At 43.9% G+C, this 17,895-nt stretch overlaps 1 protein-coding gene across 5 annotated transcripts in view; it reads left to right on the forward strand.

The window, feature by feature from the left end:
• rnf19a (ring finger protein 19A, RBR E3 ubiquitin protein ligase) overlaps positions 1–17,895 on the forward strand; it is an 87,853-nt gene extending 69,958 nt beyond the window's left edge. For all 5 annotated transcript variants that reach the window (XM_072467106.1, XM_072467103.1, XM_072467104.1 and 2 more), the window contains exons 6-10: positions 870–984; positions 9,357–9,515; positions 11,088–11,301; positions 12,337–12,480; positions 15,964–17,895. In XM_072467106.1, coding sequence (XP_072323207.1) covers positions 870–984; positions 9,357–9,515; positions 11,088–11,301; positions 12,337–12,480; positions 15,964–16,636 — 1,305 coding nt within the window. In that variant the 3' untranslated portion in view covers positions 16,637–17,895. The remainder of the gene's footprint in view (positions 1–869; positions 985–9,356; positions 9,516–11,087; positions 11,302–12,336; positions 12,481–15,963) is intronic.

The following is a 17,895-nucleotide window of genomic DNA, read 5'->3' on the forward strand; positions in this document are numbered from 1 at the left end:
CCAAGCCAGGCTCTGTTCAACACTGACAGAGCCAGGCGCCGTTCCAATGCTCGGACAGAGCCAGGCCCGGTTCCAATGCTCTGATAGAGTCAGGCCCCGTTCCAGCCCTCTGACCAAACCGGCGCCCGTTCCAGCGCTCTGACCAAACCAGGCCCCGTTCCAGCGCTCTGACCAAACCAGGCCCCGTTCCAGCGCTCTGACCAAACCAGGCCCCGTTCCAGCGCTCTGACCAAACCAGGCCCCGTTCCAGCGCTCTGACCAAACCAGGCCCTGTTCCAGCGCTCTGACCAAACCTGGCACCGTTTCAGCGCTCAGACCAAATCAGACTCTCGTCCTCATTCCTGGGATGAAGGGATTGACCCTTGTGCAGAGATTGAGTAGACTAGGCCTATAGTCTGAGGGGTTAGACAAATGAGAGGTGATCCCACTGAAATATAGAATCCCTGCAAGTGCAAAAGGAGGCCATGCGGCTCATCGAGTCTGCACCGACCCAAGAGCACCCTACCTGGGCCCACACCCCCGCCCTATCTCCGTAACCCCACCTAAACTTTGGACACAAAAGGGCAATTTAGAATGACCAATCCATCTAACCTGCACATCTTTGGAGCACCCAGAGGAAACTCATGCAGACACTGGGAGAAAGTGCAAACTCCACACAGTCACCCAAGATCGGAATTGAATCCAGGCCCCTGACACTGAGGCAGCAGTGCTAACCACTGTGCCACCGTGCTGCCTAAATTCTTAAGTACAGTAAGAAGTCTTACAATACCAGGTTAAAGTCCAACAGGTTTGTTTCAAACACGAGCTTTCGGAGCACTGCTCCTTCCTCAGGTGCTATATGCCTGACTGAATTTTCTTTTAACTTTCAGATTCATAATCGCTACGAGGGAAAGGATATTTCAAAACACAAGCGGAACTTGGCAATCACTGGAGGGGTGACATTGTCTGTAATTGTTTCTCCGGTTGTTGCTGCAGTAACTGTAGGTAAGGAAACAAACAGCCTTTCAACAATGTAGATTTCCGGTTCAATAATCGTTGGGTAATGCCATATTTATTGATATTGCTTTAAATGCATTATTCTAGACCAAATAAAGTGCAGATCAAGAAAAATGTCCATCGACTACAATTGTTGCTACTAAATGTGGTCCAATTTGAAACTACCGTGTTCACTTATCTTTCTGTGATCTATTCAGAGTTCTCTTGTGCCTCCCTCCATGGACGTTGTTTGCTGGTCAACAAAATATTTACTATCTTGTTAAAGCATTTTCATTGTTTTATGTGGGCCAAAGGTTTTGTTTCCGATACGTGTTCAGCAGCGATCTGTGAGGCAGCAGTATAATTGTCTCGTGCTGGTGTTAGAATAGTAATGATTTTAAGCTCTCAATGTAGGGATGAGTGAGCTCTTTGTATTACGGGGGGGGACCAAGAAAGAGGGATAGGGGACCTACCGCTGAGGAGGGTGGAGGGGAGCTTTCGGTATCTGGGGATCCAGGTAGCCAGGAGTTGGGGGACCCTACATAAACTGAATCTGACGAATCTGGTGGAGCAAATGGAGGAGGATTTCAAAAGATGGGACATGTTACCGCTCTCGCTGGTGGGTAGAGTGCAGTCGGTCAAAATGGTGGTCCTTCCGAGGTTTCTGTTTGTGTTTCAGTGCCTTCCATCGTGATCACTAAGGCCTTTTTTAAGAGAGTAGGCAGGAGTATTATGGGGTTTGTGTGGGCGAATAAGACCCCGAGTGTAAGGAGAGGGTTCCTGGAACGCAGTAGGGACCGAGGAGGGTTGGCGCTGCCAAACCTGGGGAGCTACTACTGGGCAGCAAATGTGGCGATGATCCGCAAGTGGGTTATGGAGGGAGAGTGGGCGGCATGGAAGAGGATGGAGATGGTGTCCTGTAAAGGAACGAGCCTGGGGGCGTTGGTGACGGCACCACTGCCGCTCTCGCCGACAAAGTATACCACGAGCCCGGTGGTGGCGGCAACGCTAAGGATCTGGGGCCAGTGGAGACGGCACCGGGGTGCAATGGGAGCATCGGTGTGGTCCCCGATCAGGGGTAACCACCGGTTTGTCCCGGGGAAGATGGACGGGGGGTTCCAGAGCTGGCATCGGGCGGGGATTGGAAGAATGGGGGATCTGTTCATCGACGGGACGTTTGCGAGCGTAGGGGCACTGGAGGAGAAGTTCGAGTTACCCCCGGGAAATGCCTTTAGATATATGCAGGTGAGGGCTTTTGTGAGGCGACAGGTGAGGGAATTCCCGTTGTTCCCGGCACAAGAAGTTCAAGATAGGGTGATCTCAGGTGTATGGGTCGGGGAGGGCAAGGTGTCGGAAATACACCAGGAGTTGAAAGAAGAGGGGGAAGCGCTGGTAGAAGAGTTGAAGGGTAAATGGGAGGAGGAGCTGGGGGAGGAGATTGAGGAAGGTCTGTGGGCTGATGCCCTAGGTAGGGTTAATTCCTCCTCCTCGTGTGCCAGGCTCAGCCTGATACAATTTAAGGTGGTCCACAGAGCGCACTTGACGGAGGCGAGGTTGAGTAGGTTCTTTGGGGTAGAGGGCAGATGTGGAAGGTGCTCAGGGAGCCCGGCGAACCATGTCCATATGTTTTGGTCATGCCCGGCACTGAGGGGTTCTGGAGAGGAGTGGCGGGAGCAATATCTCAGGTGGTGAAAGTCCGGGTCAAGCTAAGCTGGGGGCTAGCTATATTTGGAGTAGTGGACGAACCGGGAGTGCAGGAGGCGAAAGAGGCCGGCATTCTGGCCCGTGCGTCCCTAGTAGCCCGGCGAAGGATCTTGCTAATGTGGAAGGAGGCGAAGTCCCCCAGCCTGGAGGCCTGGATAAATGATATGGCTGGGTTCATAAAGTTGGAGAGGATTAAGTTCGCCTTGAGAGGGTCTGCGCAGGGGCTCTACAGGCGGTGGCAACCGTTCCTAGACTATCTCGCGGAGCGTTAGAGGAAGGTCGGTCAGCAGCACCAGCAACCTGGGGGGGGGGGGGGGGGGGGGGGGGGGGAGACGTCCTGGGAGGGGGGGGGAAAGGGGGGACTGCCTGGGAGGGTGGATGAGCAAGAGATGACATGAAGGGTTGGGGAAACTGGCATGTACGGGTGAGGGCCAGTGTACAAAGCTGTGTAAATATATCATTTTGCCATGTATATATCTTGCTCTGTGCGATTTCTCGTTTTTTTTGTTACGAGGGGCGGGGGTTATTGTTTGTAAGGGAGAAAAATTGTGTTAAAAAACTTTAATAAATATATTTTTAAAAAAGAAAAGAATAGTAATGATTTGCCAAACTATACAGTTCCATCCTTATTTATTTAAAATAGTTTGTCATTTACAGCAGAAGCTGCTCTTACTTTGCCATGTTCCTCCCACTGCAGAAAAGCTGCTTTTGCTTTAATAAATATATTCGGAATGCATGACTTTTGTTTTTACATTTTCAGATTTGATTGGACAGGAAGCATTTTCCAACATCATAACATTTTTTTTTAAAGAAAATATTTTATTGAAGCATTTGTCATTTTCACCGTTTTAACACTTTAACATTTCTTAAACAGCCGAGCGGGCCCCACCCCTTGCTGCTGACGTTCAAATTTCCTTGAAGTCGATGAACGGCTGCCACCTCCGGGTGGACCCCTTTATTGAGCCTCTCGAGCCAAACTCTTTTCCAGGCTGAGGAACCCCGCCCTGTCGCTGACCCACACTCCTAACTTTGGAGGCTCAGAGTCCCTCCATCCCAGCAAAATCCGTCTCTGGGCCACCAGGGATGAGACGACCAGAACATCCCCCCCCCCCCCCCCCCCCCCCCCCCCCAACCCTGGGCCCCCGGATCTTCTGATACCCCAAATATTGCCAATTCTGGACTCGGAGTCGCCCTTCCTTCCAGGACCTCTGACATGACATCCGCAAACCCCTGCCAGAATCCCCTCCACTTCGCACACGCCCAAAACGTGTACATGATTCGCCGGACTTCCCCCCACAGTGTTCCGCACCTATCCTACGTTTCCTCAAAAAACCTACTCATCTGGATCACAGTCATATGAGCCCTATGGACCACCTTGAACTGGATCAGGCTAAGTCTGGCACACTAAGAGGATGAATTGATTCTCCTCAAGCCCTTTTCCCATAGTCCATCTTCCAACTCCCCTCCCAACTCTTCCTCCCACTTCCTCTTCACGTCCCCGATTGGGACCCCTTCCCACTCCATCAACTCCTTGTATATCTCCGAGACCCTCCCCTCCCCATCCCCGTTTTTGACATTGCCTTATCCTGTAGTCCCCTCGGGGAGGCGAGGAAATGTTGGAACCTGCCTCTGGACAAACTCCTGTACCTGTAGGTACCGAAACCCATTCCACCCGGCAACTCAAACTCCTCCTCTAGTGCCTCCAGGCTCGGGAAACCCTCCTCGCTGAAGTGATCCACAAATCTCTCAATCCCTGCCCACACTGCCACCTTCTAAAGCCCACATCCAGCCTCCCCTGCACCATAACATTTTAGTGGTGGTTAGGCCCACTCCTGCGACACAATTCTGAGAATCCCAGCTTCTCTGGGTCTCTTGGCTATTTTCTCTTTTCATTTGGCACATGGTGAGACAAGAAGTACAAATTAATGGATTGCATAGGGTTTTCGGGCCTTGAAACTTTTCGTGTCAAATTACCAAGATTAAAATAAACAAAGACCTTAATTGGAATTTTGAAAAGGGGTTTATCTTTAAAAAGACCCTAATGTAGGCTCATCTTCAGGCATGTTCTGCACACTAAATTTAGGATGTGCTAATTATACAAATTGAAGTAGGGCTTCCGTTCCTTTGGGGGTATGTGTCACAGAAGTCAATTGGTAGGTCATTGGATCGCCTCTTGTCAGTGATTACATAGATTGGTCCTGATCTGTTTCTGCATTGTTCAGTCTGTGCTCATGTTGCCTCTTGAAGTTGTGTCCTACTGACCAATGAGTATGCATTAAAGGCAATCGCCACTATAATCTGATGTCACGTCTTGGCATAAAAGAACAATAAATATGGACCAGATAACTGGCATCAATTTATAGCACAGGTTTTTTTGGACATCGTCTTTCAATGTTCTGCTGGCTTGTGCTTCTCTTCCAAGTTCCGGCAGATAATGTGCGTGGAGCTGAGTCGGATCACTACCTGTTGCTAGAAATAGCACAATGTCATTCTTTTGGAAGAAAGTCGTGAAGTGCCAAACAGGGCAACCCTGCTCGTGGCTGCAAGTCTCTTTTAGTAGCAGCAAATAGGCTGGGTCCACCACCGGCTCTTGCCTGGCAATTCTTCTGTTTCTGCTCCCCCCTTTCCTCTACTTCTAGACTTGGCACAGATATCCTAAGTTTCAATTAGAAGCTTTATAAAAGTTTAAGCAATATTTATCCCAATATATATAGCCACTTAAATACATGGAAATTCCATCTGCTGGGAACATTTTGTGCACTGTCATTATCCTCCCTGCATAAAGGCCAGATTGCACTGGCAGCAGTGTATTGTTCGAATGAGTTTGTACTGTACATATGTCTAACCCTCTTCCCCAGGCTTGAGGCAGAAGTGTCTGAACTTGCCTTGAGTGGCAAAGCAGACTTTTTTTTTGGTTTCCTGTTGTTCATATACAGGTTTTGCTATCAATCGCCTATCTCTGTGGTTTGTTTGCTGCTCTGGTTGTTTATAGTTTTAGCTCATCTGGTGAGCTAAGGGAGTTTCTTAACAAGCCTATAGTCTGGAATCCGCATCCTTTCTGATTGTTAGTCTGGAATTACATCCTTGCTGATTGTGAAGGGGGTTTGCATTAAACGGATTGGGTTCCTGAAATGGAGTAAGTCTGTACTTGGGATCTTTACCTGTGCACTGGATGTGAAAATGTAGTGGAAGGTGTGGGATTTGGATACCGCTGAATGATTTGAAGGAAACTTAGTTCACTATTGTGGTTAAAGTAAGTTGTGCATACGGTTTCTCCCCTCGTACTCATGGAAGATTCTCCATTACAGGGTTTATAAATTTAGAGGGCATGTTGCCAGAAATGGATGTTTGAGAACCTTGTTGAATGAGTGCTCTTTCTGTTAAAATTTTGCAGTTTGCCTGTGTGTGTTATGTAGGTCAGGAATCACAATGGCCTGATAGTTATTGAAGAATGGATGCTATCTGTGGTGAGGTTGTATCCACCAAATGTCACTAGGTTAGTCGACCAATTTTGAGCAAAAGGGTTCTTCACTGTTGTGTTTATCACCCTTCCTAATTCCAGAAATATGAATGTTTATTCGAGTCGAGTTATCGTGGTCCATTCACTATCCTGCTGAGGTTACTAACATAACAAGTAATTCCAAAATGTAATTGGTTCAGTGTGAAATACTATGGGACATCGGCAAGATGTGATGAATGTGTTGTATAAATGCAAATTTTTCCTTGCACCTAAATATTCAAGCGCATGTTAACTTAACCAACCAGTGCATCCTTCAGCCACTTCTACTATTACGATCCTGGACCAGATCCCAAAAGTGACTAGGATACTAGTCAGAGCCCCCAATATTTAATTTAATTTTATAAGACTGAGGAAAGGATGCCTCACTCCATGAGTGATTTCATGTGAAAATAAGGATGTGGTATATGAAAACAAATTTTATTACTAACACAGTATTAAAATATATTTAACACCACACAAGAAAGTAGCTTACAATTACCCCTATGCTAATCAATATAATGACACAATAACCCTCAGCTGCTATCTTTACTTCTACTCACACAACGGATCAACTAAGATCTCAATCCACTTTCAAATACAGCTAGCACTCCGGTATACTTACTGTAGAGTTGTCTTGAAACTCCACGTTGGAAAAGAGAGATCCTTTTGAGTCCACTTTAAAGAAAGTGACCTGACCCTGTCAGAACAATGCAGGATCTCTAGTTGAAGACTTCAGAAACTTCATAGTTTGACTGCCGTCTCGCAACTGCCCTGCTCTCTTTTCTGCAAAATGCTTGGTACTCTAGCATTAATTACATCATCCTACCAAGCTGAAACACAATGGGCTGGATTCTCCAGTCACCGACGCCAAAATCGCATTTGGTGACCGCCTGGAGAATCCAAGTTTGTGACGAAATCGGGGGTGGCGACGCTTTTGCGATGCGCCGTCCCCTCCAAAGAGTACATCGCGCCACGTATCGACGGCCTCAGGACATTGCCTGAGGCCCGCCCCCCGATGCTCCACCCCTGACCAGCCGGGTTCCCGACAGCGTGGGTCTCTCGTGGTCTCACCTGTCAGGAACTTGGTGTGGCGGCTGCGGGCTCAGCCCAGCGCCGCCACAGTAGGGGAAGGGCCCATCTGTGGGCAGAGGGGCCATTATTCGGAGCTGGAAGCACTGCGGGGGGTGTGGTCCGGGGCGTCCGAGCTGGCCGGAGGGGAGGACTATTTTGCGGGCCGGGTCCATGAGTGACCTCTGCCATGAAGCAGGGCATAGCCATTGCAGGCCGCCGCCGTGCACCGGCGTGGCCACGGACCGGGTAATTCTCTGGGCCGTATCGGCAGCTAGAACCGGGTGCTCTACGCTGCCGTCCTGCTAGCCCCCCAGCAAAATGGGGAATTGGCCGTTTTGCACTAGTTTTTCTGGTGTAAAACGCCACCTTTCCCATGCCAGTGTGGGGACATAGTCCCAGAATTGCAGAATCCAGCCCAATGTCTCCAACTATCTACTCCCCAGGAATGCTCTTAATCCAAACAAAAATCCATTAGCCCAAGCTTTTAAAATGCTTTAATTGCTGTCTTGCAAACCAGGATTTTTAAAATTACTACTGCGGCAGTCATTACACGAATACAGCCATTTAACCCTTACTGCGCCAAATACACATATTACAATATATCTGAAATTCCTATATTCATCGCACTTCCATGTGTGCCTCAGCTTACTGCGCACTCTTCAGGCATTTATGCTGATTCCTGTTTCGCCATATTATTCACATTTTATGCCATTGCTCCAGCATGTTGAAAAGCCTGCCTCTGCTACTGGATGGCAGTCTGTATGTATGTTTGAGTGAATGGAATGAAAAGCAGTGGTATGAATTGGAGTTGTTTTTTGGGTGAAAAGTGGTCTCATTTGTTAATATTTTTCTCCTTAATCTGTGTGACGGATAGGATTGATTTGGGTTCAGTTGTGGAGTTAGAGCAAAAGAAAGTTGTGTCCTGGTCAATTTGTCAAGTGTTACTCGAGAATAAAGATAAACACATACACCCTTGATGGATTACAGGGACTGTACTTTCACACATTGACCCTAATGTTATATTTTTATTTAATTGAGTATGTTTATCAAAAACATCTCCCTTAATGAGTATATAACTTTGTTAATTGAATGTATATCTTCAGGACCAATAGTTCTTCAGTAAAATATTTTGTGTTGGCTGTTTCAATATTTTCTTCGATGATATAGTTATTTTTGTGTGATGAAGCATTGAGATACTATGTAAGTGACAGTTGTGTTTGGTTCTGGGTAATTAGTTAACATATCAAACCAGTTGTGTCCAACAGAAAGAAAAACTGTTACCAGGAAAGTGTAATATGAAATGTTCGGACTGTGTTCATTTCAGCTGTGGTGGGGGAGGGGAGGGGAAAGTATCTGCAGCACATTTGTACAAAGGCCTGAAGACAGCATTTCGAACAACACTGGGATGATATACTCAGGGCTACAAGATGGGGAGCAGCTTCGCTGTTGAATTGACAAGTTTCATTTAGATCCAATCGACTTAATTGTTTTATATTGTATATTTTTTCATAATAAACCCAGTGACCACACTGTTGATGTAATTACCTCCGATACAGGGCTGTCGGGTACATTTTCAAACTGCACACATCTTCACAACATGTAACTGTTGACATTTGTGTGGAATTGACACATTGTAAAACAAATATTATACTTAGCGGATGACTCCTGTCAAGTTTTTAAAAAAAATCCTAATATGATTTCAGATTTGTGCTAGAGAATTTACACAGACTTGAAAAATAATCAAGCTTGTAATTGGGGAACAGCCAAAGGAAACGAGAACAAAACTATTAAGAAAAACTGCAGTAAAGGCTTGGACCAGTTATAATGTTGTAAGCCTATTAATACAGAATTAGTGTTCACAAAGTCACCTGACCACAAAGTACGAAATATCTGCTTACCGACATGCAGTGACCTATCTTGATCTAAGCTTGCCAAACCGTTGCAGGGTTTTACCAAGGGCTGACAACTGACACGTCAAATTTTTCGAATTTGTATGTGGTGCCTGGGGTAGTTAACGTGATGAACAATGTAACAAATGCACAAAAACATCCTGCATGAACTTGTGCTTTCTGTTGAATGCATTTATTTTACTGTTCTATCTTTACAGGAATCGGGGTTCCCATTATGCTGGCATACGTTTATGGAGTAGTCCCAATTTCCCTCTGCCGCAGTGGAGGTTGTGGCGTTTCTGCAGGCACTGGGAAAGGTGTGCGGATTGAATTTGATGATGAAAATGATAATGCTGGCGGAGGAAATGCAGCATTAGGTAAGGGCTACATTAAAAGGAAAAATCCTGCCACCTGTTGAAGCTATCTGTTACCTTTAATATTCATTTCCATGTACATGACTGCATGTGTTTAGTTGCTTTAATTTGTGCTGTGCCTTGCGTAGTAGAGGTGAGTGGGCGACATCTTAATAAATCTCGGTAGGCAGTGCTGTTGGCTGTGTGTCTAACATAATCACGGAGTACACTTTGTCCAGTGGTTCTTTGTTCTATCTGTTGGCTCACAGAGATTTAGTTGCTGTCTATCTCTCATGGGGAAAAGGTGTTCAAGGGGCTGCGGTCAAAGAGTACTCGCAGCAATGTGGCAAATTCATGCCCCCGTGAGCAATTTTAATGGATTCACTTTTACAATGCAATTTCAGCAGTTCCTTTGTTAACCATAAGGCAATCTGTAGACTGGACAATAGCATGCCCAGCTTAACTCTGCAAAAAGAAGCCTATTTATGAAAAGATTCAATTTAGTTCAACTGACTGCCCATCACCTCTAAATTCTGTAGGCTGTTTTTCTCGCTTCTCATGCACTGTCCGTTTAAGGATAAACAGCCCTTCCTGCAGTATGTAACTAGCTGTGTCTACTGTCCCTCTGGTTTTGGCTTGACTCTTCCCATTTATACCTAGTTGTGCTGTTGTGGCTTTTCATGGTACTGTGCAACAGTGTCCAAACTTTGACTTCAGGGCATAGACAACATGCATGTCTGGAGCCTTGTGGGGTGGGAGAGTGAATGGGAAGTTTCATTCCATATTTCTAAGAATTTGCAAAAGTTCAGTTTTGCTGATTACGGTTTACCCATCAAGAATAGCCTTTTAGAATTCTCTTGCTCTGCCCCATCAAAATCAACCAGGACATAACCACATAACAGGACTGAATTGCTAGGACTTGGGGACCATCAGTTGAAAGCCCTGCACTAATGTTCTCGGCTGCTGAAACATACTTAACTGCAAAGGCTGGCGTTCCCTGTTAAAATGTAATTTTGCACAATCGTAGTGATTTCCTGTGTATATTTCTGTCACTGTACCTGTACATCAGTTAGGCCGACCTTCTTGGTCCCTCCAGTGATACTAGTTGGATGCCTGACTGTCTCTAGATCTATACCATTGCTTTTCCACTTATAGTTCATGGTGTCTGCAGTTAACCACATCCAAAGAACAAAGAAATGTACAGCACAGGAACAGGCCCTTCGGCCCTCCAAGCCCGTGCCGACCATACTGCCTGACTAAACCAGCATTTGATTAGATTCCAGACCTGAGGAGCTGTTCAATTTGTGCTGACTTTCCATATCGCCTTATTAGCTAGGCTATTGACATTGCAAATTTACAAAAATCAGTTATTTAGCTATATGATTTTTAAAAAAATGTTTATACACGTACAGGACTTCTATGCCCTAATTGTAAGGCATGTTTTAATGCATAATATATAATGTAACCTATTCAGGAAGCTCTGTAGGAGTTTTCACACTTGCAGCCTGAAGCATCTGCCCACGATTTTGTATTGCTAATGAAAGTGAAATGAATCAAAAGTAATAAGTTGCTGCTGTGTTGTTTCTGCCCATCTAGATACCACGTTTGTTGTTGAGGCACGCAATAACCCCAGTATTGGAGAGGGAAGTGTTGGAGGCCTAACGGGCAGTTTGAGTGCCAGCGGCAGCCACATGGACAGAATAGGTGCGATACGAGACAACCTGAGTGAAACAGCGAGCACCATGGCACTGGCTGGAGCTAGTATCACAGGCAGCCTTTCTGGGAGTGTGATGGCCAACTGTTTCAATAGGTAAGCCCCACAAGAGTTTTGTAGTCAGTAGAAAGTCCTTTCATTGTCTGCAACCTTTCTAAACACACTTAAAATTACAAAAACTGGTACAAGAGTTAACTTGGAGGACCCGTTGGCAAAGATGGAACTGATTGCAGATAAAATAATTTGGCTGTAAGGGCAGCACGGTGGCATAGTGGTTAGCACTGCTGCCTCACGGTGCCGAGGACCCAGGTTCGATCACGGCCCCGGGTTACTGTCCGTGTGGAGTTTGCATATTCTCCCCGTGTCTGCGTGGGTCTCACCCCCAAAAACCCAAAGATGTGCAGGGTAAGGTGGATTGGCCACACTAAATTTCCCCTTAATTTTTGGGGGGGAAAAAAGAATTGGGTACTCTACATTTATTTTTACAAAATAAAATGTTGACGCATACTGGGCTAGAATCATAACATGTTACAGCACAGGAATGAGTCATTTGAGCCATCATCTATGCCAATATCCCTCTACACTGAGCCACTTGGTTTGATCCCTCCCATGGGGAATCCCCATCCCTTTAATATTTCTACCTTTCAGTAATGGAGTTCATGGAATGTTTCAAAAATATCTTGCCACAAAATTCCACATTCTGGCCATTCCCTGAAAATACTCTCTTTGTACCTCCCCTTGAATTAATTTTGTGATTATCATAAATTGATGTCCTGTTGTATAACCAACCAGTAAATACATTTGATAACTATTTACATCACTGTAATCCTTCACACACTGGGGCACCGCTATCAGGTCACTCCTTGTTTAAACCGCTCTACTAAGAGGAGGAAAAAGGTCTAAATTTCTCAATTCTGCCAAAGTGACAAACCTAGTGAACCTACTTTGCATCTTTTTCTTTGATGTTACATCCTTCCTATAATAGGATGTCCAAAAGTGCACAGTTGTGCGTTTTATTCATGCCCTCCCGCGTGATTCTAAGTGGTTATATTGTACAAGTTTTTTTTTTGGGGGGGGGGGTATTTTTTTTCCTGTTATCTCTTCCTCTAATTCTTGATCTGATCCACTTAGGTTAGAGGTGCAGGCAGATATCCAGAAGGAACGATACAGTCTCAGTGGTGAATCTGGCACAGTCAGCATTGGGACCATCAGTGACAATGCCAGCACAAGGGCCATGGCAGGATCGATTATCAATTCCTACAACCCACTGGACAGGTCTGTCATTTTGCTGACATTTTGTAATGATTCCATCAGCTTGGTGACTGTTTAAATATGTTGAAATTATTATTGCTATCTGTATTAATAATTGTTTTCATGTTTTAAAAAAAAAAAAAGCAGTTTGTGAAAAGTAATTTATAAATTCTGCTTTAAAGAATAATGACCACTTGGGGCAGCACGGTGGCGCAGTGGTCAGCACTGCTGTCTCACGGCTCTGGGTCACTGCCCTTGTGGAGTTTGCACATTGGGTTTTGCCCCCACAACCCAAAGATGTGCAGGATAGGTGGATTGGCCACGCTAAATTGCCCCTTAATTGGGAAAAATGAATTGGGTACTCTAAATTTAAAAAATAAAAGAATAATGACCTCTTTAATTGCTGTCTAAATAATTGCAAGGGCACCTTCTATGTAACCATGTTACTTCCTAGCTGAGGTGGCTCTTTTTTTTTTTTTGCATGTGCATCTATAAACATGACAGAAAGATAAAGGACTTGCATTTACATTGCACTTTTCACAACCTTTGGGTATATCACAGGCAATGATATAGGTAATGTAGGACAAGCGGCAGCTAAATTGCATGCACCAAAGTCCCATCATCAGCAGTAAGATAAATAACGAGACAATCTATTTTAGTGTTGTTGGTTCAGTGATCAATACTGACCACATATTGAGAAAGCCTTCAGCTTCTCTTCAAATGGTGCAGTGGGATTCGTTATGCTCCCCTGAGAGGGCAGATGGATTCTTGGTTCACCTGAGAGACTGAAAAGTCACCGTCATGCATATCAAAATCTGGCTGGGGTACACAAAAATCTGTTCTTCTTATTTCTTCATTCCATGTTAGAAGCTGAAGCAATCAGGAACCTGCACTAAAATGAAATAAAAACAGGAAATGCTGGACATACTAACCTTTCTGGTCAGTGACCTTTCATTTGAACATTAGGAACTTGCAGTTTTCTGATGCTACCCAAAACAAAAATGGTGCACCTGGGTGTTGGGCTCCAGGGGAGCACTAAGGATGCAAACCGCAGTAACGATCCTGAGTCCAGTGGCCAGTTCAAACTTTAGTTTGCCAGTAGCTAAGAACTGAATGCGTACTTGGATTTAAAGCCGCATTTTTGTCACCTGCTTGCAAGGAAGTAAATGAATGCTCCTATATGGTTTTCCCAGCCATGTTCTTCCACACAGTCTTTTATGCACAGACTCCTCTGAGAGTTAACTCGAACTACAGAATTGAATCTTGATGACTTAAAAGTTATTTTTCCAATTTCATTGTGTTTTATTGAACAAAAGTGGAAATACAGAATAAATCTATTGAGATTAAATTATTTTTTAGACCCAACTTCCTGGCGCTCCTCCAAATAACTCATTGCAAAAAGTGCTTTTTTAAAAATACCTATTTTGGGTACCTGCTGTAGGTTTGTGAGAAAACAGAAAATTGCTGGAAATACAGCATCTATGGAGAGAGAAAAATTGAGTAACATTTCTGGTCAATGACCCTTCATCAGAACTGGGAAAGCTAGAAATGTAATTGTTTTAAAGTTGGTCAAATAGGAGAACACACAAGGGAAGGTCTGACATAGGTTGGGACTCGCCACATAGACTAGTTGATATTGCAAGGTGGTAGTGGGACAAGTAAAGAAACAAGAGATGTGCCTAGAGGAGGTATAAATGGCAGGCTCGTGAGCAGCCGCTATCCAAAAGTAAAACGAGAAAAAATAAAAATTGCATTGGCATTGGGTTTTGGAAGAGGCAAGGAGAATCCAAGCTCAGCTGGCTGAGCAGAGGGCCCAGAAAACAGAGGCTAACAAATCCTGCACCGTCTCAGTCAACTGCCTCAACAGTCATGCCAGAGTGGGGCCCCTGACCCCACCAGGTGATAATACAGAGTTGATCACCAAGGCGAGGCTGCCGAATATTAGTGTTGGTATGTGGAGGACCTGATGCATAATAAAGCTCCAGCCCTTCAAAACCATTTTCCTATATTGGGACATAGTTTCCTCTGGTTGCTAATGTTAGAAAGAATAGATCTGAGTATTCTGGACTTTTATCATCTTGTGTATCCGGAATATTTCTCTTTGCTAATGGCGAATTAAGAAAATGTGTTTTGTGACTCAATGCACTTTCAGGAGATATAAATATTTGGCACCTTCCATTATTCATTTACATGTGTGTTGGAGAGCGATATGTTCTGTGAGATGGGCGTGAGTGAGCAATCAGACTGGTAGAGTTGGCTTCCCTAATTTTAATTAATCTTGTGAAAAATTAGTCGGAACCTACTATTTGATATGCACCTGCTTGGATTTATGATTGGACCCAACTGTCCAAAGCCAAATATTCCATCGGTGCTCTAATAATCTGGTTAATATATTAATGCTGCTGATAATGCATTTCAAATATAGTTTTTTCAACAAATCTGGGTTTCTGTGACTGTGTTAACACATGAATATGTGGGTGCACGAAAGTCGCTAATTCAATTGGTCCTGTGCCCAGTGAGCAATAGGTATCCCAATAGGAAGAGAAAATGAGGAAAAATGCAAACTACACTTTTCGGCTACTTGAGTTTGTGTTTGGTATGTTGAGCTGTATTCTTTACCTAACATCCATCTCTAGTTAACCTATTTCTCACTTAACACTAAATATGGGTTTCAAACTTAAATGTTCCCCCATTGCTTTGAGCGGTTTATTGCTATTATTGATGGCCTCTTGTGTGAAAGATGCTTCAATGTCAGAAATTCTAATGGCCAGGAATATATGAAGACACTGCTAGATTTAACCATTTCCTAGTCCATGGGGCGGGATTCTCCGTTATGCTGGCCGGTCGGGTTTCCCATTATGGGGCACCACACGCCGCGGGTGAATTGTAATATTGTTCTCCTGGGTATAGTGTGAATTGTAATATTCTCCTGGGCATTGTGGGAATTGTAATATTCTCCTGGGCATAGTGCGAATTGTAATATTGTTCTCCTGGGCATCATGTGAATTGTATTGTTTCTTTTAAAGATTGATTCATTTGATCACAGGAACTGGTATAGTTTTAAATGCAAATATGACTGACGGGAATGTTTGGGACAGTGTAGTTGTGCCCAGAACTTTCATTTTTGCAAGCTGTTAGGCTGTAGAGGTATTATTTATTCTTTTATCTGCCTTTGGCCAAAACGAGTCTCTGTGACACCATGCCACTCTGTGGCAAAAAAACCCTGAGATCCTGCTTCAAGGGACTGAATTACAAGACCGGGAATTCAGTCAGTTAGTTAATGGCATTGTTCTCTACAAGAGGAATGGTTTGTGTGGTTTGCTATTCATCTGAACTGAGGTGGATTAATACCTGTAATTCTCATGTCACCTATTTGGTTTCTGAAATTGTTGAACTACAATTAGATTCAACATCCTCTCCATATTATGCTCCAGTTGAACATTTATAGATTAATATTCCTACATCGCCTGTAATGAGCTTGACATTTGTGTGTGCATCTCCTTTCAGGGAAGGAAACAGTCTGGAGGTGCAAGTTGACATTGAATCGAAGCCTGCAAAGTTCAGACACAACAGTGGAAGTAGTAGCGTAGAAGACAGCAGTGTGCCTGGTCGTAATATAGCCATTTTACCTACAGCCCCTGTTGCGGACAGTCGATCCAGTGCCTCCAAGTGGCCCAAAGAAACAACAGCTAAAAAGTGCAATGGAAAATTGCAGAAAAGAGGCAGTATGAAGATAAATGAAACTCGAGAGGAGATGGATGCACAGTTACTTGAACAAAGAAGCACCAATTCAAGTGAATTTGATTCCCCATCACTTAGTGACAGTATACCATCTGTGGCAGACTCTCACTCCAGCCATTTCTCAGAATTTAGTGGATCTGACATGGAGAGTATGAAAACGTCTTGTAGCCATGGTTCCAGTGACTATCACAGTCGGTTTTCAGCGGTCAGTCCCCTACCGGAGGTGGAGAATGATCGTCTGGAGACATGCCCATCGCAAGGTGGTCTTCTTGCTTCTGTTGCAACTGGGCCAAGTGCCGATGTCTTGCAGTTGAGCTTCATTGCAGAAGAGAATGGTGCTGCAACTTCAGCAGTGCCAAATTATGCCATTGAGGAGGCAGAAAATATAACCAATAATAACCAGCAGGAACAGACCAGTGCAATTCATACTGAGATTTAATCCTTCCATTCTGCAGTTCTAATCATAAGATGTCGCTAATCAGTCCTGCTTAGTTGATTATACGGTAATTGATATAAAAGGAAACTCATAACTTGGAAATGGAAACTGGTGCTTATTAACCAACAAGATCATGGATTTTGAGGGTCAAAATAAAGTGTAGATGTCAGGGTTAAATATGTCATTACAGATCTGTCTCCCACTTATCAAGTTCAATTTGAAAGGACTGGGAGAGCAGTAGGTAAGAGTTTTTTGAGAGGCGTTTATTGGGCAGTGTTGATGTCTGGACAGGTAACATGTTGAGTGAGAAGTGACGGTCTATTTTTCTGTCACTTATAATTGCATGTGATATATTACAAAGAATGTGTAACTGAACTTGGAGAAGTTCAAGCAGTAAAGTGCGAGCAGAAATCAGTTGAAGATTACATCAGAAAGACACATTCTTGACTGGTAATTCCTTTCAATTATCAAAGATCGACCTTTCTTCCCTGTGTTTCCTGGTGCCTTTGGAAAAGACTGTTTAATACCTATGTTATTGAGGATATATTTATACTTCATCAAAAAAAAAAAAAAAAAAATCTGTAGTGGATTACAGCATATCACAGAAGAATGCTAAAAATGCAGTTGGATGAAAGTTGTGTATAATGAATGAATAAGATATAACCCTATATTAGCCTACCAAAGACAGTACTCAGGCTTTAAAAATAAAAGTTTCGCATAACTGATTTAACTGGTTTCTTTGTTCTGAAAAAGCAAGTATTCATAACAAATGAATGCTGCTGCTGCAGTTTGTTACAGGTTGAAAGCACAGTGCAGAAATTGCACATTGCTTTGTTTGGAGCATTAGAGAAGATAGGTGAAGACTATGGCCTTTGCCCTCCCCCGTGTGATGAGACACTAAAACAAACTCACAAAAAGGCTGTCCTCAGCCTATAACGGTGCACTGTTGAAATTACAATATACTTCACAAATGCAAAATTGAGTAATTAAATGTGAGTATGTTTTGCGCATTATGCAGTGTTTGGTTTATGTTGTTGCCATGTTGATAATGCTTGAAATTTTATCCTTATGAACAGAAGAATAAGAAGTCACAAGTTATGGTCTTTTTAATTTTCTTTTGATAAGCTTTGGAACACTAGTGCCAGTTACAGTATATGTTGCATAATGCTTGTTTTCGTATTTGTATATTTGTTTGCAAGTTGGTTTGCCTAACAGGATGACTGTAAGATGCATATCTAAAATAAAGTACAATTAAAAACCAA

The sequence above is a fragment of the Scyliorhinus torazame genome, chromosome 11 (genome assembly GCF_047496885.1).
Source record: "Scyliorhinus torazame isolate Kashiwa2021f chromosome 11, sScyTor2.1, whole genome shotgun sequence".
Lineage (NCBI taxonomy): Eukaryota > Metazoa > Chordata > Chondrichthyes > Carcharhiniformes > Scyliorhinidae > Scyliorhinus > Scyliorhinus torazame.